Source organism: Octodon degus, unplaced genomic scaffold (assembly GCF_000260255.1).
Source record: "Octodon degus isolate 3935 unplaced genomic scaffold, OctDeg1.0 scaffold00355, whole genome shotgun sequence".
NCBI classification, from domain to species: Eukaryota; Metazoa; Chordata; class Mammalia; order Rodentia; family Octodontidae; genus Octodon; species Octodon degus.
Window position 1 is genome coordinate 667,546 of NW_004524931.1, and position 14,101 is coordinate 681,646.

General features: G+C 53.1%; 1 protein-coding gene and 1 long non-coding RNA gene across 3 annotated transcripts in view; one reads left to right on the forward strand and one right to left on the reverse strand.

Annotated features, from left to right (window-relative positions):
* Positions 1–1,207: 1,207 nt before the first annotated feature.
* LOC111814561 overlaps positions 1,208–14,101 on the forward strand; it is a 30,450-nt gene continuing 17,556 nt past the window's right edge. Inside the window, exon 1 of the long non-coding RNA XR_002819523.1 lies at positions 1,208–5,738. This is a non-coding gene — a long non-coding RNA (uncharacterized LOC111814561). The remainder of the gene's footprint in view (positions 5,739–14,101) is intronic.
* The window catches only part of Tead4 (TEA domain transcription factor 4), a 58,554-nt gene continuing 50,193 nt past the window's right edge, over positions 5,741–14,101 (reverse strand). Inside the window, exons 10-12 of one of the 2 annotated variants that reach the window (XM_023708386.1) lie at positions 8,572–8,673; positions 6,864–7,016; positions 5,741–6,778 (exon numbers count right to left, since the gene is read on the reverse strand). In XM_023708386.1, coding sequence (XP_023564154.1) covers positions 6,665–6,778; positions 6,864–7,016; positions 8,572–8,673 — 369 coding nt within the window. In that variant the 3' untranslated portion in view covers positions 5,741–6,664. Of the gene's footprint in view, positions 6,779–6,863; positions 7,017–8,532; positions 8,674–14,101 lie in introns of both variants that reach the window. The other variant, XM_004648147.3, reaches the window with a different exon arrangement.

The window sequence follows — 14,101 nt, forward strand, 5'->3', positions numbered from 1 at the left end:
GGCATAGTGGCACTTTGGGAGGTAATTCCAGCACTGTGGAAGGCTGAGGCAAGTTCAAGTCAAATCTGGGTAACCTCATGAGACCCTGTCTCAAATTTTAAAAAGGACTGGAGTTGTAGCTCAGTATGAAGGCATTGGGTCCAATATGCAATACAAAAAAAAAAAAAAAAAAAGGCAGGGGGAGTTATTTAAATTGAGTTCAAGTAGATCCCAAATCTACCAAATCTACCTTTCATGCCAGGCAGCCAGAGGCTCTCTCTCCCCAACTCAGGTGGAAACTAAAGCTCCATTAGGTGAAAGCACGGTAGTGTCCCTGGGCTAGCAGACACCATACACAGCTGAAGGCCTGGGCAGAGAACAGAGGACTGAGTACTGCCATACCGGATGTGAAGACATCCCCATTTTCTTGCTCTTGGTTCCTAGAGTCTTGCTCAAGGCTTCTAGAGGAAGCCTTGGCCAGGACTCTGACCATACTACCACCACCCACTGTCTGAAAGTGCTGTAATAAGCAGAAATACCAAAATACCACCCAGGATTTGGAGGCAGATCTATCTTATTGATGGGCACTGATGGGGAACCAATTGGCTCTCAAAATATCAGACCGGTACAGAGGCTCCTACAATATGCATCAGAGTGACCAGCTGTACCTCAGTGACCAGCCTGTGTGGGCCGTGGAGATAGCTCAGTGGCATAAGCACCTGCCTGGCAAGCACAAGGTCCTGAGTTCTATCCCTGGTACAAAACAAAACAAAAAGGATATGAAGTGACCAGCTATTGCTATTTCTAGCAGACGGTAGTAACAGGAACTATAATCTGGGCAACTGACACTGTCTGGGGGCAGTTTTCTGCTAGTAAAGAATTGGCAGGGTCACTGAGTGCAGCCCAGTCTCAGCACTTGTCTGATGGTCTGAGCCTCCTGGGTGGAAATTCGTGGCATGGCACTTGGCCTTATGGATTGCATCCTCATGATTCTGCTCAGCACGTCAGGGCTGGGGCCCCCTTGTCAAGAAGTAAGCCTGCTTACTCCTGCGCAAAGTGCAAAACTCAATTTCCTGAGAGGCCAAGCTAGGGACCACATCCTGCCTGCAGCACACCTTCAGGTCCAGTGGTTTTGTATCTGTCTGTTGGCTGGCTCAGCCTGTCTGGGGGCCTGGGCCGTTGTGTGGGTCGCTGGGGTGAAGAAACACTCACACAAAAGCTTTCAGGATGTAGCCGACTTTACTGAAGATGTGGAGGCACAATGAGGATTTACATAGCAAAAATACAAAAAACCTTAAGATTGAATATCGACATCCATGAACTTAAGAGACTCAGTTATTTCTACCCCTGGGCTTCAGGGTTCACCTCATCCCAGCCCCACCCCTTCTTAGGAGGTAAAACAGAAGTCAAATTCCTCACAGCTTCTTACTGAGAGCTCAGCCCTCCTAGATCTTTCCCCGCAGCTTCACACAGTGTTAGATTCCTAATGAAGAATGCGTCTCTCCTTAATGCTGAGGACAGCATGAGGGTGAAAGACAAACTGGTGGGGCCATGAGCCTGCAGGCCTTCTCTTTGACCTCTCTGAGGAACACCAGCACCCTAGGGGTGTGTGTGTGTGTGTGTGTGTGTGTGTGCGTGCGTGCGTGCGTGTGCATGTCTCCCAGAGACACCTTTTCCCCTCATGCTGGGGCTGCAACCCAGGCCTCGTGCATATGAACCCTCTATCACTCAGCTCCGTTCTTTACCACTGAGGTACAGCCCCAGCCCTTTTTACTTTTTGAGACAGAATCTTTCTAAATTACCCAAGCAAGGTTTCGACCTGTAATTCTCCTGCTTCAGCCTCTCAAGCAGCTAGAACATACACCAAGAGGTGACATCCTCTGAATGCTTATGAGCTAGGGGTGGCACGGCTCCTTGAAACATTTCATCTTCCCCTTCCCAACAGGATTCTGAAGTCACAGCCCTTCCCTCCCGTCTTGCCTAAGTCTACGAAGGCTGCAGGAGGGTAAGCCAGCTGCTTGAGGTCACTTGACTTGGGAGAGGCCGCTGAGTCCGGGGTTAGCTCAGCTGGAGAGTTCAGCTCTTGAGAACATCTTATATAGCTTAGGTCTTTGGGGAAAAGCTCCTTTTCATTCTTCTTTTTTAAAAAAACTTATCTATTTTATTTTTTCATTTTTGGGCATGGTGACCCCAAGGTGAAGTCCACACCACTGTGCCCACATCCCCTATGTCTGGTGGCCAGGTGGGTGATGGGCACCAGTACAGCCCCACCCGACACAGCCCTGCAGCCTCAGGTGCTTTCTCCTGTCACATCCACCCTGTCCTCCAGCCTCCTCCACCCACTGCTCACAAACTCTGAACCCAGTCTGAGAGGTAGCAGGTGTATAAGGACCAAGCACACACAAGACATGAAGCCACTCAGGGTAGCCCCACCCACTCTACTGGCTACGCACGCACGCACGCACGCACGCACGCACCCACGCACATCTTCCTGCATGGGTTTTCATTTCAGGAAATCTTCACATTCCCCTTCATGGGCATAATCTACTTAGCCATGCTCAGACCCACAAGGGGGTGACTTGCCTCCCTCTCCCCCTTTCTACTTGATGATACTGCCAGCTCTAAACCGTGTCAGGGGGACCAGGGGCTTGAGGTCCCTTCCTCACCACCCAGGTGTGCTGCGTATTCCCTTGCTGCCTCCTCACTGCCAGGCACGGTGGCCTCAGGAAGCCAACCTAGCTGGGGCCCAGCAGGGCAGGCGATCGCACTGCACAACTCATTCCTCTCGTCTACGGCAGCTCCAGGGTTTTCTGAAACTCAGATCCCAAGCACTTGCTCTGCTAACACTTCTCCAGGGCTTCCCTTCACAACAAGGAAAAGCCCAGTTCTCAGGAGTGAGCACGAGGAGGTCCCCAGGGCTAGGTTTCCTGCTTCTCTTCCCCATCTGGGTGCTGGCTGGGGCACTGCTGGCCCTGAGATTCACTCATATTCCAGACTCAGCAGCCTCCTCTCAACACCTAGGACACTGTCCCCTGCCTGTCTCTAGGACTTGTTGGGACCATTGTGCTGTCCCTCCCAGCTCCAGGAGCTGCCTCTTCTTGTCCTTCAAGAGCCAGCCCAATGCCCTCACCCCAGGATGTCCCAGCAGTGACCAGAAGCTCTGCCCAGTCACACCCTCCACAGCTCTCCCCTTGACGTACACATCTTCCTCACTGACTCACTCTTCATCCAAAGCAAGCACAACAGGAGCTTGTCTGTCTGTGCGCCGACAACCCCAACGCCCAGGCCAGAGCTGGAGTTAGGTATCTGCAAAGTGCATGAGTAAGTGCACTGACATCCAGGCAAGTTATCTCAGCTTCTGCACCTCTCTTCATCTTTACAATGGGGGTGCTGGGGCAGTGGTGCACACCTGTAGCTCCCACCACTTGGAAAACTGAGGCACAAGGATCACTTGAGCCAAGGTATTTCAGGTCAGCCTGGGTCACATAGCAAGAAACTGAGTCAAGAAAAGAGAAAAAGAAATGGGTCCATGAGAACTGGAGAACTCACGGAGCTGCTCTTTTTAGGGCCATGAAGCAGCCCAGCCATGGTGGGCACATACTTTCACCCAGGGCTGGGCTTGGCTCAGCCTTCCACAGAAGAGGCTTCTTAGGTACCACAGATAGAACCTGGTACCTCATGCATGCCAGACAGGCTCTACCATGAACTACATCCCCAGCTCCTCTTATTTTGAGACAGGGTTTTTCCCAATTGCCTAGACTGGCCTCAAACTTGCTACCCTCCTGCCTCAGCTTCCTGAGGAGCTGGGATTATAGTTGTACCCAGTGCTCTTAAAAAATGAGTCACATGGCCAGGGAGATGGCTCAGTAGAATAAGTGCTTCCCTGGCAAGTGCAAGGGCCTGAGTTCAATCCCCAGTTCTGCCAAAAAAAAAAAAAAAAAAGAAAAAAAGAAAGAAAAAATGAGTCACAGGTGGTCAGCAGGTGGAGAGGAAGGCACTACTGGCTGGAGGAACAGGTGACACCAACAGCAAGGCAGAGAGGTTGGGGGCTCTGAGCATCAGGGGTCAGGGAACCTGGGAGCTGGGTGGTGCTGCAGGGAAGGTGGCCAAGCCATTTCCCTTTGACCCCAACAAGACCACAGGGAAGCAGAAAAATGTAGCACCTTCAAAGGTGATCCCTGGGCCATGTCCACCTGTAAATAGGTGGTGCTCCCCTGGCTGCTTGAACTGTTAAAAGGGGAAGCTCAGAGCCAATGCCAGACCCATCCCTGCAGCCCCACCCATCACAACACAGAGGGCCACCTCCTTAACTGTACGAGGCCAAAGGGCCCACACACTCCCTCTCTGGGCCTACGCGCAGGTGCCCAGTGCTGGGGCCACCAGGCAGTCTCTGAATCCAAACAGCCCTGGCACGGCATTGAGGAGGCAGAACTGTGGGGCGGGGACTGCAAACCTAGGCTGGCATGTGCCAGAGCACATGCCCACCGCTGGGCACTCAGTCCAGACATTAGAATGCCTGCCCCTCTTTACCTGGCATCTATCTGTGGAAGACAAGCACATCTGGGAAACGTCCACAGGGAACTAGAGTTATGTGCCTCTCCTGACCTTTCCCTTCCCTTCCGTCTCCCCCATCCCAGGTCTTCTCCCCATTTCCATAAGGCCTACCTCTCGGTTCCCTGCTATCTATGGTCCATCTTTTATTTTGCTTTTTAAATTCTTTATATTTGGGTGAAAAAAAACCCAATGAATTCTTTACACTTTGGGTTGCCTCATACAATGGAAAGATGTGCTAGTTAAGCTCACCTGACATGCTGTCCTAGCTTTCAGGGAGAGCTGGGCCTCCCCAAACAATACATTTATAACCAGGGCAGGAGGCCAAATTCTAGTCCTGCTTCTTGAAGAGGTTGTGAAGCTGCTTTATGATGGGATCAGTAGGTGCTGGGCCGAGGACAGAGGAAACTGGGTGGCTTTGACTCTCTTCCCATACTGGACAGGATGCCAGCCAGGTTCCTCCCATAGTTTATCTGTTCTAAGAACACAGTTCAGTATAGCATGCACACCTGGGGTATGCAAAGCCCTGGGTTCCACTTCCAGCAAAACATACACCACATGTGCACATACTCACATATACATGCTGCCCACCTGTTACACCATGCTCTGCTCAAGGGCCACCTCTTTCAGTCCTCCATACCCTGGTCTCTATTATCTTCGTCCTCTGGCTGCTTTGAGGATGTGCCCATCCCTCTGACAGCTTTCCCACCTAGCTCCATAGTTAGACCACCACATGTGCTAAGTATTAATATCACTATTGATATTTACTGACCACATGGGTATGCTGAGCACCATGGTAGGAGCTGTGCATACACGAGGTAGGTTATTATTATACCCATTTTACAGATGGGATAACTGAGGCACACAGAATTTAAGTAGTTTACCCCAAGTCCCTGAACTGGTGGGCAGGCTAACTCCAGAGCTGCTGTGCCTAACACCACTTCAGAGAATCCCTCAATGATGCTGTACACAGAAGATCTGCTGGAGCACAGAGCTCATGGCAAACACCCAGAGGTTTGATCTTATTCACCTCCCTGCAAGCTGCTAGGACTGTGGTTCCTGTCCGGGAAGACAGCACCAATGACCAGGAGGTGGCAGCAAGGAGCCACACACAGGCTCCCTCCCACAGGGGCAGGGAGCTGTTCAGGGTGGGTATCTTTGGCACTTCCCCGGCCTCCTGGCTCCTCATCTGTGCCCCTCCTCTGGTTGTGGCTCGGCTCACACAGGGTGTGACATCTGTGAAGGCCAGGCAGCTAGAAACATACCTGGCGCCAGAGTGGCCTCAACCTAACCCCAACCCCCAGTTCTCTAGGGAGACAGACAACCCAGGGAGCCCTCGGAGGGTCTGCGAGGGTTTGCTCCATTTTTCCTCTTCCATCTCCAGGGAGCACAGAAATGACCTGGCCAGAAGCACGTGGACCAAGGGGGTGTGAGGACTCGAACCCTAAGGCCTGGGTGGGTCTCAAGGACCAGGACCCAGTGAACATGCCAGATGCACTCCTGGGCCCTCAGGGATGTGAAGGCCGCAGGATGGAAACAACTCGCTCTCCCCACTTTCATGGGAGCCGATTTCTCAGCCATAGCTGTGGAGAAGACAGTCAGCCTGGCTCCGTGACCACTGCAGGGACGAGAACCACCTAAAGAGCTTTCACAGCATCCCTCTGACAACCGTCACGTCCACACCTGAAGTCCCAGCCCCAGTGGGACTCATCAGCAGCTGCAGAGCAAGTGGCCCAGGCATGGCTCTGTCCTTGGGCCTCCCACATGGCCGATGGCTCAGTGTAACAGCACAGGGACCATGAAGCCATAGGCTTCAGAGTCTGACGACGCTCCTGGCTGAGTCCGCAGGGCACTCGCTTTGGGACGGCCTGGTGCGTCTCTAGCCATTGTGTCCAGTCTGCCCCCAGACTGCCTGGCGCCCCTCGACCCTCCAGGGCTCACACAGCTAGACAGGTCCTCTGCACATGCACACCTCGGGTTTATTGTGGGCAGGGCAGAGCAGGAGCAGGCAGTGTGGCAGAGTCACATCAGCTCTGCTCCGCTGTCTTGGCACTTTGGGACTGCCCTGTGGGTCCCTTCCCATGTCCCCCTTTCCTACACACATCTCTTCCCCCCACCCTGCTCCCAGAGTCTTTCATTCCTTCACCAGCCGGTAGATGTGGTGCTGAGCCCCGTGCTCACTGGCCGACACCTCGAAAACATACGCAATGCACAGCAGGGTCTCCTGCGTGTCTCTGTTGGTGACCACCTGCAGGTGAGACAAAGACAGGGTGAAGCCTCTGAACAGGGTTGCTTAGTGCCACCCCAGGCCTGGGCCCAGCTCACGCGTGCACCTGCAGGATGGTGAAGTTCTCCAGCACACTGTTCATCATGTACTTCTCAGGCAGGTGTTTGAGCTTGTGGATGAAGTTGATCATGTACTCGCAGAGTGGTGAGCGGTGGATGCGGTACGAGTAGTGGCCGTTCTCATAACGAGCGTACTCTGTCTGCAGACCCAGGGGACAGCGAGAGCTCAGAACCCCCTCACCTCCAGCCCAGGCCCAGCTCTGTGGTAAGCTCCACAGCCAGGGTACTGTCACACACAGGAGGCCCATGAGTAGAATGACTCGAGGTGGGTGGATAGTAAATTTGGCCTCTCCTAATTTGGCCTCTCCGTGTCAGCAATGGGCAGGTGTTAGATACCAGCGGTGCAGAGCTTAGAAATCCAGGGATCGAAGCAGTGGATGAGATAGGCCAGGTGCTTCTCAATTCTGGCTGTGCATTAGGGTAACACAGGCAGAGACTGCCTTCATGTGCACAGACACACAGACACGCTCCTGGGGAAATCTGAACCAGATCAGTAGATTGTATCAAAGCAGATTTCCCATTTGCTAATGTTCCCCACTTGTACAGGACACTGCCAGGGAAGGAACAGAGTGGAGGACACATGGGATTATGACTGTAGTTTCACAAAGACACACAGATATATTATATATATATATATATATATATATATATATATATGATTTGAGGAGCTAGGTAAGGTACATGCTTAATGTGCTTGAGGCCTGAGGTCAACTTCAAGAGCCAAAAGAAAAAGGAAAATTGTTGTTCCTAGATTCCACCCCCAAGAAGGCCAAGCTGCCAGGTGAGGTTAAGCGCTTCCAAGACATCCCTGGAAACAGGAAGTCTCTTCCCTGGCACTGGCCACAACCTTGGTTAACAGGTGGACATGAGAGATAGCTTTTGTTATTTCAGACCAATGTGGGAACAAGAGGTGAGGACAGGGACACAGACCCACAGCGTTCTGGGGTGCAGGCGTTCGGAGCCACATCCCTTCACTCTCCCTGCATGGAGAACCAGAATATCCAGAGTGCTCAGGAGCCCATGCGAGTGGGCAGTGAAGACCTCCCGCTGCTCACTGAGCAACACAGGCTTCTTCACACCCCCAGTACTACCCTTGGCCAGCGTGCTCCACAGACCGCTGGAAACTGCTGCCCAAAAGGAACTGAATGTTCTGTCACTTCCACTAGTACAAGTCTCCTGGTACTAAAAGATTCTAAAAGCAGGGACAGTTTGGGGCACTTTTTTTTTTTTTTTTTTCCCAGTACCGGGGACTGAACTCAGGACCTTGCACTTGCCAGGCAAGTGCTTATTCTACTGAGCTATCTCCCCGGCCCATTGGGCACTTGTGGAGTAAAGTGGAAGCAGGGAGCAGAGATCCTGGGGATCTCTAGCTTCGCTACCCCTGAGGAGCTATGTGACCGTGCCCAAGGCCTTCCTCTCTCTGGGTGGGCTTGGGCTCAGCTCCCAGGCCACCTGTGTGTTCACCCTGCTCTCGGAGAGCACGTGGTGAATGCAGACTCCTGTCTGTCTGGGAGGGTTAGTCAGGCTTGGTGCTCTCATCAGAGACCGTACAGCCAGAAGGCCTTTTCCTGAGTGCGCATGAAAGCTGACACCTCCAACAGGGCTACACTGGGGACGCCCAAGTAGCCCCCACCCACGCCAGGACCCACCTCATACCTCCACTTTCTCTACCACCTGCTTGCCGAATGAGCACACCTTGGTGGAGCAGGTAATGATCATGTTCTCAGGACTCTCGTACTGGCTGGAGACCCCATAGAAGGAGCTGCCTTCATCCTCGATGTTGGTATTGAGATCCGCCTGCAGGGGGAGGGGAACAGGAGGCTGAGGATGTGCAGTCTGCCATGGGACAGGCTGCGTCTCACAGTGCAGACTCAGGCTGGGAAGAAATGGAGCAAGTGGACCTCGGAGACTGGACCGCTGTGCTGTTCTCATCCTCACACCCAGGCTCTGTGTGAGGTTGGGCTGTGCCTCTGACACAATAGGAAAAGAACCCTAGGCTTGCTCTGGTTTCAGGCCACTACGGCCACAACACAATACCCCTAGCAAGCAGGCCTCTAGGTCTTTCACTTTTATCATCTGCCTTATCAGATCCTTTCCAGAGTTAAGTCTGAAAATGAAGACAGCATGAAAGCTGAAAACCAGAACAGAGAGGGAGTAGGCAGAGAATCTTGGGACTCCCCACTGTCCCATCCTCTGACTGGCCCATCACCAGCCCTGCCAGGGTTCTTTCAGAAATGGCCCTGACTATGGGGTTTGGCCACCCTTGATGTTTTTTCATCAGTCTCAGTCCCCACAGCTCCCTCCTCAATGCACCTTCCCTCGCTTGGGGCCACACTCTTAGTGGCTCTAGGAGTTCTTTGCAAAAACCAAGTCTGGCTGCATCACCCTGCAGCCCCAACTGTCCAATAGAGCCCTTCTGCCACAGGGGCATGAGTCCCAGTGGCCACCTAGCTCTTGGGCCCGTGCATCAGCCTGCAGCTGGTTTTTCCCTTCAGCTCCTCGCAGGCCCCAGATGTTCTGCTTTCTTCCCCTGCTGCTGGAAGTTGGGCCGATTTGAAATTTACCTCCCTTTCAGCACAGGTGGAATAATGCTCCCAACCCCACAAAAGATACCCCTGCCTTGGCCATCAGTCAGATTCCTGGACTTGGGTCAGCTGTGCCCAAAGCTACACTGCTTACCAGTGATAGTCCCAGGTCTGCAGGCTCCAATCCCAATCTTGTCCCAACCTAGCAGAAGGAAGGTACTGGATGAACCATTTGGCTGCCTTGGGGACTCCCAGGCAGGACTTGCATTTCTGAAGCCTTCAGCCACTTAGGGGTCCCATCACCAGAAGAAGGAAGCTGGGCACCACATCAAATCACCCTGCCTGCGCCAAGGTTGCTAACAGCAATGTGAGACTCAGAACAATGCACATACAACAAAAGGCTGATTCTTAGGAGAGGCTTCTCACCTACCCACACGCATGGTCTGAAATCACCACCATACTGGCACCAGAGCACAGCCCTGTGAATGCAGGGGGCGCTGTGCTGTGACTAGGTTCTTGACACCCGCACCTGTTTTGCACGGAGATAAGGGAGTTCCCAGAAACCCAAGAAGGTTGAATGCCAGGCACGGTAGTTCTGTTTATGGCCACTAGGGGATGCACAAGTGCCATTTTGCTTTCCTGTGAGGTTTCCGTAAGAATTGTCTTACAGAACAATAGAAATATTATGTAAGCAAATGAAATGTTGAGAAGAATCTGCATTTATTATTATGGGTTAATATCAACAGACTGGGGCCAGGTGTGGTGGCACATGCCTGTAATCCCAGCACTCAGGAGGCTGAGGCAAGAAGATCACTGTGAGTTCGAGGCCAGCCTGAGTTAAAGTGAGTTCCAGGGAGTCTTGTATCAAAAATAAGTAAGTGAGTAAGTAAATAAATAAATAAAAAATATGCAAAAACCCCAACATACTAAATGAAGAAGACAGGATAGGGAACAGAATGAGGGTGTTTATTTTTAGGATGTTGTCCTGTTGAAATAGGATGGCACCTGGTTCAGTGTGCTCTGCATCAGCTTTAAGGAGACTGCTGGGAGGCAAGAAGATGAAAAACAGAACTGCAGCAGCTTTTAAGCTAACAGCCAGCCTCTGGAACAGCCACATGTATCGTACCCTCCACGCCTAGATAGCTAGGTCACGCCAAGCTCCCCTCTGACTCCATAACCACTCTCCAGGGAGGGTCTGGGGGAAAAGCAGTGGCTCAGTCCTCTGCTGAGTAAGAATCCACGGTAGCCATGGGCTAAGCTCTTCTTGGGAAACAGAAGGCGAACCAGAACCCAGACTTTCTGTCTGCTGGTTTCTCCCAGTCACGTGGTCCTCCTAGGGGCCAAGTTTATCAGATGTGGGTTTACAACCAGTGCTTGCCTGAACACATGGCAGTAGGAAGCCTGGCTGCCTGGGAAGGGCCAGCCCTGGACACGGCGGGGAGGGGGGATAGAGGCACTGGGGATAGAGGTGCCACTGGCCCAGCGCTACACTCAACTACCCATGCCCCTGGTAGCATCTACTTTCTTTTATTCCTTCATTCCATGCTAGTCAACATATCCATGAAAGCAAGGATTCTGTTTCTCCCAATATAAATGAGAAGAAAAGCGTAATGACCAAGGAAGAAATGTTGAGCATGCACGTGGGTGGGAAGAACTGGCGCCTGTCCCTCCTGTGGCATGGTAGATAGGTGCACATCTCATTTCATCACCCCATGCTCTCTGTCCAGGTGGGACATTCGCTGGGGGCAAGAACCAGTGTCCCTCAAGCAAGTCTACAAACAGGCCTTTTAATAAGCACTCACAGGCCAGGCAGATAGCTCAGCAGACTAGCGCCTGCTTAAGCAGAGCACAGCGGCCAGGGTTTGATCCCTGGCATGCCGTGCCGGCCCCGCCCCGTGCCGGCCCCGCCCCCAGAGGACACTGAGATGGTGATTGAGAATGGGTGTGGTGGCACGAGCCAAGAGTCAGATCTGCTTAGTGAAACCTTGTACACCCTGTCCTAAATTCATTTAAAAAAAAAAAAAAAAAAAAAAAAAACTCACGCGCTGTTCCACCTCTCGCCGCTGAGTGGCGCTGTGTAGGGCGTTAACCTACGTACTTACTGTCCTGAGACGCTCTGTGCCCACGCTCCATCCCCAGATCGTCCTTACCTCCCAATCACTCACTCATTTATACTCACTCAGCACTAGGGAGCAGGCAGAATTGGTGGATTGATGACCCTGGCAGAGAGAGGGATCCCACCAGGGAGAGGCAGGGTCAGCCCAGAGTTGCTCCACAAAGACCCGGGCAATGCTGGGCAAGGACAATGGAGGCTGTGCCCCAGAGCATCCCATCCCATCCTGCAGGTGTGCTCTTGCCACTTTCCACCCACCCTGCAGCGCCCCTCAGCACCTCTGCAACATGCTTGGCTTTCTGGCCTTCTCAAACAAAATGGAGAGTCTGCCCCCACCCCCACATGCTGCCCTCTGAATGCCCCCTTCCCCGCCCTCCACCCTATTCATAGCTGTTCAGGAGTGGGCAGCTCTCAGGCCCAGCCTGGAGCAGGTGTGGGGGATCGGGTAACTGACAGATGAGCCCGGACAGCTGCAGCTGGGGCGTGGGGGCCTCAGGGGCTCAGATTCATTGTCATGCACTGGTATGTGCCTGGGAGAAATGTCAGGCCTGAAGGGCCCGACCCGCAGGCTGGGGTGGCAGGAAGGGCTGGGGCGAGCTTCTGCTACCAAGGTTCAGCTCAGCTCATGCCCTGCTCAGCATTCCCCACTCCCAGCCAGTACTGGGGACTGAACTTAGGACTTCGTGCATGCCAGGTGCTGGGTCAAAGTTCTCCCACTGAGTTACATCCCCAGCTCTTTTACTTTTATTTGAGACAAGGTCTAACTAAGTTGCCCAGGCTGGTCTTGAACTTGCGATTGTCCTGCCTCAGCCTCTGGAGTAGCTGCAATTACAGGCATGAGCTGTGACTCTGCCCAGCATTTTCAGTGTGCAGATTTGTGTTGATGGCCTCTAACGTCTGATAATGCCCTCTCCTACACTAGAACAATGAGCTTCTGGTCACAGAGCTCAAGGACACTGGTGGGGGGCAGCTGTCCCCAGCCCTGGGCTCCAGTACTCACTGGACAGTGCCTGGCCTCAGTGACTCCATTACACAAACGCCACTTCCAGTAAGCACTTGTCTCGGCAGGGTGAGATCAGTAACTCTCAGGGGAGCAGAGGCAGAAGCCAGGTCTGAGGACTTGGAAGCAACACTCCCTACTCCAAGGATTCTCACCAACTCTGCAGTCCCCAAGAGCCAGGACTGAGGAAACCACAGGCAGGAGGGAGAAGATGGGGCCCCGGCTGACCCAGATTCATTGTTAGTGACATGCGTGTTTCTCTTCCTGTCACCACTCATCTCCTCGGGTGCCTGCTATCCTCCCCACACAAGGCCATGTGGCAGGTGGCAGCCAGGGCAGAACTGGCCTCTGACAGGCCCTCCTGTCTCCTTTTACATGGCCTGATTGTGTGCATCCTGCAGGCACTCAGAGAGGCACCTGCTCTTGTGGGCTTGAGGAAGAACAGGGCCTCCCCTCCACTGCCAGCTCAGAGCCCTGGCCTTTGTGTGCCTCAAGGAAGGATGGTGACAGTGGCACACAGAAGCTAGATTCACTAGGACCCAGCTCTGAAATGGCCTGAGTGGGTGGGAGCTTGAGGCAGCTTGCCCTGCCTCGCCCCCATCACAGATACTGCACCAGGGCAGCCGGGAGGATGCAAGTGTGCTGCCCATGGGGACCAGGCAAGGCTGAGCACAGTACACCTGTGGTGCCTGCCTAACCAGCTTCCCCAGCAGTGTCCCAAGCCTCTTGCTCTGAGTCCCCACCTGCAGCTTCCCTTGCGGGAGAGGAGAAGGTGGCAGGTGCCATGAGCTAGGTGAGAAGAGGACATCTAGTGTCTCTCCCTCCTGCTGTCTTCATGCTTCCCAGCAAGACAGCAGCCTCATCTTCTGGAAGAAGTGCAAGGTCCAGAACATGGCCCAAAGCCCACTGCCCACACCGGATATAGATGTGCGGTCAGGGCTGTTTGCTATCCCCATGCTGCTCATCAGTGGACCAGAAGCCTTTTCTGGATAACCCAGAACCCACACCCAGCGCAGGAGAAGCACTGAGACTGCTCCGTGCAACCCAGGATGGGTTAGTGCCACAGATATAGGCTTGCACCAGGAGCCAGGTTGCTGGGGTCTGTGTACTATGAGGAACTGAGTAAAATTGGGCAAGTCACTTAACCTATCTGTGCCTCAGTTTCCACTCTGCAGGTGAGTGTATCAAGTGGAACTACCTCTGGGACGTACACTGACCACATCAGTGCACGTGAAGTGCCAAGGAGGAAGAGGCCAACGTAACCTCGCCACCTGTGTCATCCGAGGCACACATACAGAATGAGAGCAGCACTTACACACCTCACGGCTGGGGCTTTTCTTGCTCTGTGCTTCAGTTTCTCCTATTTGTGAAATGGAGGCCTAAGGTGATCTGCACATGGAGAGAGAATAGAGAATGCTGCCAAAGATCTCGGTGGGGGAACACCCAGGGCATGAGCATTTGCATGGCAACAGGCTAGTTGCCCTTGTCTGGGGGGTAGGGGGACAGTGGATATGCAGAATGGCCAGCAAGCACATGAAAAGATGCCCAATATCTCTTTTCTTTTCTTTTCTTTTCTTTTCTTTTCTT